Raw genomic sequence first — 12,423 nt, forward strand, 5'->3', positions numbered from 1 at the left:
TTGCTATATTATTTCCATCTGTTAGTTTCCTTAGAGATCCTTTTCCCCTCTGATTCCTTTTCCCCTTCTCCTTGTTTGCTTACTTGAACAAAGAATGTAATATTAAGCATGCTATCATCATTTCCTTCACACCACTAGTTTTTGTTTAATGTTTATCTGGATACTTCTTTCCTTACGAAAGTTTCCTGCATTCCGTATGTTGCTTAAAAATAGTATCTGTCATTTAAGACTGCACTCCACCATCATTTCAATACACAGCTCCAAGGGAAAAAAAGAGCAACAACTAGCCGAAGTTACAAATACACTATTCTCTTGTTAGGAGATGCAAGAGGACAATTTTGGTTTTAATCTATCCTATTTCAATGAAGTGCAATGCTCAAAGTGAAGAAAAAAACAGCAACGGAGCCTGTAAACATGAGCTACAATTCACTTTTAAAGCTGGCAAGCAGAGGAACAAGGAACTCGACTTCTTAAGTTATTTTTCCACGAATAAAGCAAAGGCGAGACACTTCTTTTAACATAAGCTTTACGTTACTTGCATCAGGCTTCATTTGCAAAGAATCTAAGAGGAAGTAACCATTTATAACCCAGAGTAAGTCAAAGCAAAATGGCATTTTGATAAACACTAGAGCCTATCAATCACAAGGAGGCACCGGACCAGGTTGCTGAGGAATTTCAGAGCTGCTACAGCAGCTCCAGCAGAGAAGAGCCAAGGGTCTTTAGGAAAAGCCATCCCAGAGGTACAGATGCCGCTGCTAGCTGCGGGCATGGGGCGCAGCATCCACAGCCTGGCACTGGGACTCCCAGCTGCCCAGCAACATCCATGAGCAGCCAGAGTATTGCTAGAAACACATCCAGGAAGGGGAGAACAAAAGGGAGGCAAAACCGAAGACCAACTCGTGCTAGGAAGGCTCAGTGTAAGAGACGTGCATTCAGCTGCCCATTTCTTCTGAACAGCGTTGCTGGAAGCCGGGTGTCTGCATCAGCCTGGTTATCAGACCGATGAAAACTGAACCGATGTTTATAATCGAGATGATAGCTCTGTTAGAATTTTTCCCCAATAGTATGGTTTGGCACTGAAAATAGAAAGGCAAAGAGATCGCGAGATGCCTATTGCACGTTAAAGAAGTTTCAAGTTTTTGTTAGGAAGGGTGGGAGGACTGCGATACTTTAAGTCCGTGTACAGAGCTGAAGCATTAAACCTCTTCTGCATATCATAGAGCGGATAATGGATGTGTAGGGGAAAAAAAGGCGAGTGGTGAAATCAAGCTGAAACTTTACCATTGCTTCTGCTTTTAAGCAGATGCAGGAGGAACCCGACAAGCATAATATTTGGTAGCCTGCACAATTACAACAGATGTCTACGTTGGATAAAGTGTCCTGTGCATTAGGTATACAGGCAGAGTCTAACATTTATAAATAAAAAGAAAACAGCTTCCTAGTATCAATTTGCTCATGAAGGAGGAGACAATTTAGCTGGTGTTTAATATTTATAGCTATACTTACAGCGATATTCATTGCATCCTTAAAGAAAATGCAGATCTACTACCTTAAGCAAAGCGGGCTTCAAAAAACTGGATGTCAGACTATACAAATAAAGTATTAGTTTAGGCATGGTAGACTTTATTTTGGCACTTTAACAAATGCTTTATTTTACAGCAGTGGCACAGCATTTGCCAAAAATTTTCTTTTCTTGGCACAGTTATTTCAAGCAGTTATTTTACTAATTGAATTTCACTAAATATTGCACAATAAGATATACCTGTTAAATTCTTACCCTGTTTTTACTTGTTGAATTTGTATGGCTTTGAAAAACTTGCCAGTATAAGTAATTCAAAAAGCAATATATTAAATATTTTAGCACAGGATAGCATTCGTTTGTTCCTAAATGACCACTGAACTTGGGACAGCAACAAATACAAGTTACGCAACTCTTATCTGAAGAGCTACCAGATCTTATTTACAATACATTGCCATTTCTGAGAAGCAGTTTAGCTTGACGTCCTGAACACCTATATTTTGGAAATCTCAAAAATAAAAAAAGAGGAGGTTAACAGAGCAGAAGACGAAGCCATTTGTCTGTTACAAAGCATAATATAAGGAGGCAGACTATCGTCTTCTCCACGTGCCCCTCTATCCAACACCTATCTGCGGTTTAAGCAACAGAGCCTTTTCTCTTCTACTTGGAATATTTCCTTCTTCTCTTACGAAGATATTCCACTTGTCTCAACTCTTCTGCTGGAGTCCGAGCAGAATAAACCAAAATGCTCCAAAAGGCCGGGGAAAAAAACAGACCACAACAATAAATCAAAAACCGATATACACAATAAATGAAACCGGGTACTCCTTTGAATTTTACAGTACGGAAAACATTTGCAGGAAGAACAGGTCTGTGTCAATACTGCCATTAAATATAATGCAAAGGTCGAATGACACATAACTCATACACCAGATGCGAGACTTAAACATTCCCACTTTTCTCAGCAATAAATCTGGTCCGAGAATCAGCCTGATCAACAGCCTTTTTTTTTGGTCTGGATTTTTAAGATCTACTAGATGTACTCTCTGACATTAAAACATAAGCAAGTGGACATAAAATGAAAAGCGTATAAAAGTATATCACAATGGAATTCTCAGTATTAGGCCACATGATTTATTCAGTAGTGTTTATGTTCCCAAATTACAATTACGTCTATCCATGTAAGACTACAAAAGTTACCATTAGAATTGTCTGTGCTTATAAAATACCAACATTTTCTTTTACTGTTATATACTCATTAACACCAGTCTGCGACAAGTTACATATAATCATAGGCACTTCAAAGGCTTTAAAAGACGTTTACAACTTAAATGCATTTTTAAAGAACAAAAATTTAAACCCCTACTTGTACCTTCAAATTGCAAATAATTAACAAATACAGTGGCCATAGAAATCTGCAGCAACTTCTCAAAATACTGTTAGAGTCTTTGGGTTTGCTTAGGTTTGTCAGTAGCTTACTCCAAATCTTCCTTACAGGAGATTTGTTTAGTAAGAATACGACTATACAGTTTGTAGTAATAATCCAATTTTACACATTAATTTGCTGTTACAAATCTCACTGAAGCTACAGGTATGCTGAGAAACAATGCAAAGTGTAAAATTGATATTCTGACACTTAAATTTATACAAAGTGGAGGTTAAAGTTTACATAGCTGAAAAATTACATTTACACTAAAAGTTACTGTTATCTGAATTATCTGAAGACAAATTGCACCATGACAACTACAAAAAGGCATTTTTTTGAAACAGATAAATTAATGAAATAAAAACTAACTTGTAAGATCAATCTGAGACATGCCGACAAAAATTAAACAACTTTCATTGAACCATAGGATAAAACAATCGTTTTCATTATTTTATACTTATGCATAAAGTTTTAAAAATGATTCAGTGAACATCAATGGTTTTATAAAATAATGCTTTGCCACTGTTATTCACAGAACACTGCAAATGTTAAGTTTTAATTTTACATTTTTAAAGGAATACATGAAAAGTTTTAAATACAATGGGATTTTATCATAAAGGTGCCGTAATGGCTCTTTAATGGAAAAAAAAAAAAAAAAGATCTTCATTATTCTATGCAAAAGCTTTATTTAAAAAAGTTCAGTGATCTCATAAATAGAGACACTAAATAGGAATTTTATGCATAAAACTCCTTAGTAGGTGCCTTTTGATAGGCAGCACAGGATGGTTTACGTTCACCAAGGTCGTAACTGCCTTCATCCTTCTTTCTCATGCGATATACCAGCAGCAGGATAAGGAAGATTGCGAAAAGAAAACCGATAACTCCGCCAGCAATAACAGCTGTAATCAAAGAAACAGAGATTCACAATATGCCGGAAAAACAAGTTTAGCACTATGTTTCTTTTTCATCTCACACAATGAGTTTGCCATTACTTTCAAATTACAGAAAAGGGCTCCCATTATGCAACTGTCTTATTATTAGTATCCTGAAATATATTCTCAGAAAGCTTGTTTATGTTTATGAAGGCAATCATTTAAAAGGACATTCCACCTACAAGTTACTAAAAATTTTCCAAAACCTCAATTAAGAAAGCCACTCATACTGCCAGAGCATAAAGTTGTCTTCATTTATAATAATAAGATTTAAGTTTCTTTCAAACTCATTTTTCAACAGTTAACATTTTCAGCCTTAAAAGAACTCCTTTGTTACACCAGCTAAGAAATGGATTTTCCCTTTTCTCCATCAGTTTTCAGTCTGACTCTAGACTGAAATGAATTTCCTATTGATGAGCAATAGGAGAGAACACTTCATGGAGCTGTAGGAACAGAGGCATTACATTCATTATGCACTTGTGAGTGCGTATAAAGTATCAACTCCAACTAGACTTCAAGAGCAAACTGGTGTGGATATTAAGGCTATTTCACGTTTTGGTGCTCAGAGGAAGATGTGGTCCAAAACTGTGTGACCTTCATGGCTCCCAACAGCCCCTCTGAGGACACGGGGGAAAAGTGTACCTGTAAACACTGTTCTTATGCCAAAAACACCTCACATGTAGGAAAGCCACATGAAAACATTGGTGGCCAGCCTGTGCCTCCCTGGGTTATGCATGGAAACAGACCCTCTGTATCCTAAGGACAGCGCTCACCCATCTCTCTCCATCCACCCACCCCGCCCTGCTGTGAGCTCCTCCCTGGCAGCGTCCATCTGCACCAGACGGACCAGACGGCGATGTGCTCTCGGGAGTGTGGGTGAGAAATACATTTCTGCACCGCAAGCATCAATGCAAATTGCAACTCCCTTTCCGAGCTGTGGAAGCTCCAGATATTCAGCAGGCAGTATTCAACTTGTGAGCGTCAAATCAATTAGCAAGACTTCACTATTAAATAACTCCAGAAGATGCCCGTCTCATTTTCATCAAATCAACCACTGGCTACCCCCATGAATGTGTTTAAGAATCTATCAAGAAAACACAAATGTTGAGTTTGCATTATTTGATATAGATCCTCTCTGTTTTCTGTGGTACTTCTGGCAAGATGGACCTTGGCAAACAACGCCTCACCTGCCAGAACTTCTGTTCTCTGGAAGAGGTTTTCTGAATGCTTCTCGGTGAACACGTCAGTGTCGTCCCCTGGCTCATCACTCTTTTTCTTGGCATCCGTCTCGGGCCTTTCCTCTTTATCGATTTCTTCAGGTGACTGTGGTACAAAAAGGAAAACAGAGCATCGCTTACAGACAGGGTGCACCGCAAGTCGGCACAGTCACTGCCCGTCACGGGCAGCCACGAAGCTGTGGCTCCACGCGCGTACTCCACAATACCCACAAACACAACACATGGGAAGCTTTTTGACCGCAGAAGGCTGTGCTAGACATTGTAACTGGATCTATTCGTCATGATGTCGGAATGAAAAACACCATCCGTAAGTTTAAAACCCCCAAAAATATATTTAGCAAACAGTTGTTAAATATTGTCTGTGTTTATCAGAATAACGGCCTCTAAATGAAATAACAGTTCTGAAATTAACACATAAGGTATGTTATATTCAGAACACTTTTGAGGTAACTTGGGCAATATTACCTATGGTGAGAGAAGGAAATACTGAAATACTAAATGGAACCTGGCAAGTGTTCAAACTACAGCCAAACCACACAACATTTTCCTTTGAGAAGGGAAGTTTCATGTAGAATTTTTGAATAACTCTTTGAGACATGTAAAAAAGGTACAGCTCGGCCTCAAAGGTATCATGAGAAAGTGTCTTGTGTATCATGAGATACTCTTTTTTGCATCTCTCCTTTCTTTCATGTGAAATCCAGATGTGCCTACGCAGACCTTCTAGTAGGAATGAAACTGAGCAGCTCTGTATTCATTTAACAGGCTGCAGTAGCATTAAGTAAAGTTTGTGGGGGCTTTTTAATCCATATAAATCAAACAAAGTTAACATCAAGCCATCAGTGGGGTACAGCGGAACCATTTTAAATGGTGTTGCTCTCCAGCCACGCACCTTTGTTTGTGCAGGCACCTTGGTCTGCATTTTCACCGTGGTGGTCTCAGCCCTAGATGCATCACTAGTTGTCGGTAACTTTGGAAGCGTTCTGGATGTTGCTGTCACCGCACTATCCTCATCTTCTTCAGCACCTGGAGACAAAAAAGGCAACATTTTCATTGACCTGTGAAATACTTCCAGACCAATTACATTTTTTATTATAAGCGGTGCTTGCACAGCCCACCCTAGGCAAATGGCACTAGAGGAGGTGCCTCGCTTGACCTGCTGTTCACAAACAGAGAAGGACTGGTGGGAGATGCGGTGGTTGGAGGCCGGCTTGGGCTTAGCGACCATGAAATGGTAGAATTCTTGATACTTGGTGAAGTAAAGAGGGGGACGAGCAAAACCGCTACCATGGACTTCTGGAGGGCGGACTTTGGCCTGCTCAGGACACTGGTTGAGAGGGTCCCTTGGGAGACAGTCCTGAAGGGCAAAGGGGTCCAGGAAGGCTGGACGTTCTTCAAGAAGGAAGTCTTAAAGGTGCAGGAGCAGGCTGTCCCCATGTGCCGCAAGAAGAACGGGCAGGGAAGACGACCGGCCTGGCTGAACGGGGAGCTCTGGCTGGGACTCAGGGAAAAAAGGAGAGTTTATCACTTGTGGAAGAAAGGGCAGGCAACTCAAGAAGAGTACAGGGATCTCGTTAGGTCGTGTAGAGAGGAAATTAGAAAGGCAAAAGCCCGGCTAGAACTCAACCTGGCCACTGTCGTGAGAGACAACAAAAAATGCTTTTACAAGTATATTAATGACAAAAGGAGAGCCAAGGAGAATCTCCATCCTCTATTGGATGCAGGGGGGAACGTTGCCACCAAGGACGAGGATAAGGCTGAGGTACTCAACGCCTTCGTTGCCTCAGTCTTTAGTAGTCAGAGCGGTTATCCTCAGGGTACTCAGCCCCCTGAGCTGGAAGACAGGGAAGGTGAGCAGGATAAACCCCCCATAATCCAAGAGGAAGCAGTTAACGACCTGCTACGCCACCTGGACGTTCACAAGTCTATGGGGCCGGATGGGATCCACCTGAGGGTACTGAGGGAGCTGGCGGAGGAGCTTGCCGAGCCACTCTCCATCATTTACCAGCAGTCCTGGTTAACTGGGGAAGTCCCAGACGACTGGAGGCTTGCCAATGTGACATCCATCTATAAGAAGGGCCGGAAGGAGGATCCGGGGAACTACAGGCCGGTCAGCCTGACCTCGGTGCCGGGGAAGATCATGGAGCGGTTGGTTTTGAGGGCGCTCACAAGCCATGTGCGGGACAACCAGGGGATCAGGCCCAGCCAGCACAGGTTCATGGAAGGCAGGTCCTGCTTGACCAACCTGATCTCCTTCTATGACCAGGTGACCCACCTTGTGGATGAGGGAAAGGCTGTGGATGTGGTCTACCTGGACTTCAGTAAAGCCTTTGACACTGTCTCCCACAGCATTCTCCTGGAGAAGCTGGCGGCTCACGGCCTAGACAGGTGCACTCTTCGCTGGGTAAAAAACTGGCTGGACAGCCGAGCCCAGAGAGTTGTGGTGAACGGAGTTAAATCCAGTTGGCAGCCGGTCACGAGCGGTGTTCCCCAGGGCTCAGTACTGGGGCCGGTCCTGTTCAATATCTTTATCAACGATCTGGATGAGGGGATCGAGTGCTCCCTCAGTAAGTTTGCAGACGACACCAAGTTGGGCGGGAGTGTTGATCTGCTGGAGGGTAGGAAGGCTCTGCAGAGGGACCTGGACAGGCTGGATCAATGGGCCGAGGCCAATTGTATGAGGTTCAACAAGGCCAAGTGCCGGGTCCTGCACTTCGGCCACAACAACCCCAGGCAACGCTACAGGCTTGGGGAAGAGTGGCTGGAAAGCTGCCCGGAGGAAAAGGACCTGGGGGTGCTGGTTGACAGCCGGCTGAACATGAGCCAGCAGTGTGCCCAGGTGGCCAAGAAGGCCAACGGCATCCTGGCCTGTATCAGAAATAGTGTGGCCAGCAGGAGTAAGGAGGTGATCGTGCCCCTGTACTCAGCACTGGTGAGGCCGCACCTCAAATCCTGTGTTCAGTTTTGGGCCCCTCACTACAAGAAGGACATGGAGGTGCTGGAGTGTGTCCAGAGGAGGGCAACGAAGCTGGTGAAGGGCCTGGAGCACAAGTCTTATGAGGAGCGGCTAAGGGAACTGGGGTTGTTTAGTCTGGAGAAGAGGAGGCTGAGGGGAGACCTCATCGCGCTCTACAACTACCTGAAAGGAGGTTGTAGCGAGGTGGGTGTTGGTCTCTTCTGCCAAGTAACAAGCGATAGGACGAGAGGTAATGGCCTCAAGTTGCGCCAAGGAAGGTTTAGATTGGAGGTTAGGAGAAATTTCTTTACTGAAAGAGTGGTCAGGCCTTGGAACAGGCTGCCCAGGGAAGTGGTGGAGTCACCATCCCTGGAGGTATTTAAAAGACGTGTAGATGAGGCCCTTAGGGACATGGTGTGGTGGGCATAGTGGTGTTGGGTTGACGGTTGGACACGATGATCTTAGAGGTCTTTTCCAACCTTAATGATTCTATGATTCTATGATTTTTTTGAAATAAAGAGTAAGGGGACAGAAAACTCCCTACAGATGACCTTAAATTTAATTTCCTCCACATTCAAAGCCCTGCTGGATATGAAGGCTCCTTTAGCATAAGAGAAGGACATGTCTCATAAATATCCTTCAGTGATACTGGAAGTAAGAAGACACAGACAAGAGACTAAATTGCTGCAAGGCCTGAAAAAGGAAAAGAATCGACCTATTCTTGGACCACTCCTTAGGAATCTCAATGTGTTCTGCTCATGACAGACACTGGTTACCCAAGTAACTATTGGGTAATAAATCCAGCAAATGTGCATACGAGTAATTCCTAACAAATAAAAATATATCCTCTTACAACAGAATAGTATGACTCACTCATTCCAAACTGACTTTTTATCTTATTTCTGTAGAGAAAGAAAACAGGCTGAAAATATGAGCGCAATAACAAAGTTTTGAACTCACAATCAAGAATTATATACATTTGGCATTGAAATGAAGGGGATTAACAAGACAGTAACTAAAACAACTTCTGTACTGTAGAAAAGAAAATTTGGAATCGTTAAAAAAAAGTACTACATTAAAGCTACCGGCACAGAATAATACTGGAAAAACCTTCAGAGATACCAAAATTACAGTGCAACTTCCAGAATAAAGACCTCACAACAAGAATCAGATATTTTCCTGGAATGCTACTCAAAGATCAAAAAACCAACATCCTGCTTCAAAACACAGGTGAGGAAAGGCATCCAACAGGAAAATTTTTCTGGCTTTGCCTCAAGAGTTTTCTTTGAGAAATAAGGGCCCAATGGATAGCTCAGCCTGCTTTACCTTCCAAAGCTCCTCCAAATTACACAAGACTTTCATAGTCAAGGAAATTAAAATTGGTGATCAGATTAGAGATCTGATAAAACACACTTTGAGAGTACAGAACTATATTTTCTTCTTTTTATGAAATGATAAGTCCCATTTAATCACAACTGCTCCTCCAAATCCTTAAATGCCACCTTCGCTTCAGGCAATAGTTGTGTCTGCCAGATAAAATGGTGAGCGTTACAGATCTGAACCTCTCTGTATAGAGAGGATGCGTATCTCCGGTCTCTCAACAAATGGGTGACTAACCTAACCCCCGGACCAGTCGCTAGATTTGCACCAAAGGTACCCAACTCCCCTTCCGTACGGCCTCAGGGGAATCCTGACAATCCCAAAAATGTCGGGGTAGGGATGTTTAGGCCTATCGTTTAGGCCTGACTCAAGTACCAGCTCAGACACATCCCCATGGTTCCTGCTTTCCAATTAGCTTTATCTAGACAGGTCTCTGCTTGACACGGAGTAGGTCTAAACAAGAGGAAGGGATTTCCCTTGCTAAACTGACAGCAGTATTCTCAGAATTACCCGTAAACAGGACTGAGGGATCAAAAAAACCTCCCTAAAGCTCTCCAGAACATAGCAATAGCATTTTACATAGTATCATGTTCCCTAAAAGGCAAAAAAAAAAGAAAACCACCCCCCTTCCAGAATCCAAATAGGATTGGAGAGAAAAAACCTACAGAGTGTCATAAGCATAACTCCCAACTAGGTTGTTAAGAGGAATACTACAAAATGGTTGGAGTGTAAGAGCTTACTTCTTCCTCTTGAAAATATCACTGTCTTTTTAGATGGTTTCTGGATTTGGCCAGGTTGGGTGATGGTGCTGGGTATTAACTGCCTTGAGTCCCTCTACAAATAGATACCGCCCTCTTAGTGATTACCCTGCAATAATCAAACCCATAGCCATCTCTGTGAGAGCTCTCAACCATCACATACCGTCTTTTATCCACTGCAACTTCTTCAGAATGCCCAACTGCTGTCTTCATAGTGGTCAATACAGCTCTAAATTGTGCTGTGGTATTGGAAATATCTAATATAGCCCTCAGTGATGTGTCTATTAACTGCGCCTTGGATGATGGGAATGCAAATGCTCTTTCACATTCTTGGTGCTTGAGGAAACTTGTCAGGAAATCAAGACTGTGTCATCTTAAATCATTGTGTACTACAAAAAGCCCATGGTAGTTAGCACTCTTACTTGCAAAGCAGCCAGTGATTAACTCTTCCTACCAAACAAATCCAATCATTTCACCCTACCTTTTGGCATTACGTTTGTTTGCTGTTGCACATCGCACTCTGGGAGTACTACCACTACAAGCAAACTTGTTATAAGGCGGGCACACAAATACCCACCATCCCTTTCACACCTTCCACCTCTATCATCTGTGTGGCACATACCAGAATGACACATTTTTAGCTGCCTTATATCTCACCCGCATTCACATGAAAAGCCCCCAACACAACCCTTAATCAACACAGTGTTAGGCAACCAGAGATGACACTATAAACATAATACTAGTGCCCTGTCAGGGAACTGCAGCTGAAATAAATGGGGACAGTGCAAGGATGTTGTGTCTCTGGTAATTCTCATCTGAGGAGGGGAAAACTTGAAGAAAATAAAAGGAAGAGTCCTAACTATCCTGAAGTATACTGAAGATTCTGTCCAGCACAACAAAAACACACTTTCAAACAGTATCACAGTAGGTTTTTACATTAGGGGGCCTGGAGAACCAGGCAGTTAATGTCATGAAGCATGCTTGGGGCTGGTGTGGCAGGTGGACAGAAGAATCTCTTGCTCCAAGCCAATCTGAAAGGCACATATGAGAGGGACCTTAGGAAGCAGAAAAATGAATACTTGCTGTGTTGCCTGCACCACGGGAGGGGAAGCACACCAGGAGAGGGTGTGTCGCCCCTCCTGGAGTGCCTGCTGGGCACACTGCCACCGGGGCCAGGAGCATCCCGCGTCAGCCATGGCCCCCATGCCAGCTCCTGCTCAGCACCTGGGAGAGCGCCCGTGCCTCCTCCCCGGCCCAGCCACCACCCGTCACCCAGCCCCACGGCACACTGCCACTGGACTCCTACACTGCCTTCTGGCCTTGGAGCGTAACTTCGGCTTCCCATTAGGTCAAGAGCCAAAGCAGATCTGCTCTTGTGTTTCTTGGAGGAGCTCCAGCCCCACCACCATAACTTTCCTCCAAGAACAGTCCCCAGTCACAATGTCGGTCTAGACCTAGTTCATCCTGAGCTAACCTTCTCAACTTGAGCTGCTATTGACTGAGAAATATTAGGTTGGGGAAAGAGAAGGAGAAGGAAGATATGCGTCAGATTCTGATATATATTGCATAGACTTGTCTACCAGGAGTAATTTAAAGAGAAGACACAAGAATCAGACAGTTTTCCAAAGTGTAGATAAATATAATAGAGATGGTGGCTTTCCTTAACATAAGGGTAGTTATGCTGCTTAGCAGCTACTTCCAGATACCTGCAAGACCAGGGCTCAGTTAAGATCTTTTATGCCAGAGGAAAAAGCAACAGTAGTTATAAAAGCATTTCAAGTTCTATATAGGCAGGAAAAATTATTTTTACTCTTTTATTATTATGCGATATACAAACACCTACACTAAAAAGAGTGATGACAGACTGAGGCATCTCCTCAGAGATGGAGACTGCAAGAAGGAAGCAATGGACTAATGAATTCACTATGGACTTTCTGATGTTGATACAGGACAATCGGGAAGCAGGCATGGTCCCTTCAGAAACTGTTGACCAAAGGATTCGGACTGAACACTTGGGCAGATGACCATCAGTAGCTGAATATACATGAAGACTAAAGAGGCTATGAAAGGAAAGGAAAAAAAAAACAGAACACCATCACATTTTTTTCTCCTTAGAAAAAGCCCTCAGCCAATTTCTAGTTTGAAATGTGTCATGCTTACAGTGACATTTGTCCATGTTAATGCTGCTTGCTGACCTGCAATGGTGATGCTGACAAT

General features: G+C 42.9%; 1 protein-coding gene across 1 annotated transcript in view; it reads right to left on the reverse strand.

The window, feature by feature from the left end:
- Positions 1-1,595: 1,595 nt before the first annotated feature.
- Positions 1,596-12,423, reverse strand: part of SDC2 (syndecan 2) — a 62,407-nt gene continuing 51,579 nt past the window's right edge. The window contains exons 3-5 of the mRNA XM_075141409.1: positions 6,005-6,138; positions 5,065-5,200; positions 1,596-3,844 (exon numbers count right to left, since the gene is read on the reverse strand). Coding sequence (XP_074997510.1) covers positions 3,681-3,844; positions 5,065-5,200; positions 6,005-6,138 — 434 coding nt within the window. The 3' untranslated portion in view covers positions 1,596-3,680. The remainder of the gene's footprint in view (positions 3,845-5,064; positions 5,201-6,004; positions 6,139-12,423) is intronic.

This window comes from Calonectris borealis, chromosome 2 (assembly GCF_964195595.1).
Source record: "Calonectris borealis chromosome 2, bCalBor7.hap1.2, whole genome shotgun sequence".
NCBI lineage: Eukaryota > Metazoa > Chordata > Aves > Procellariiformes > Procellariidae > Calonectris > Calonectris borealis.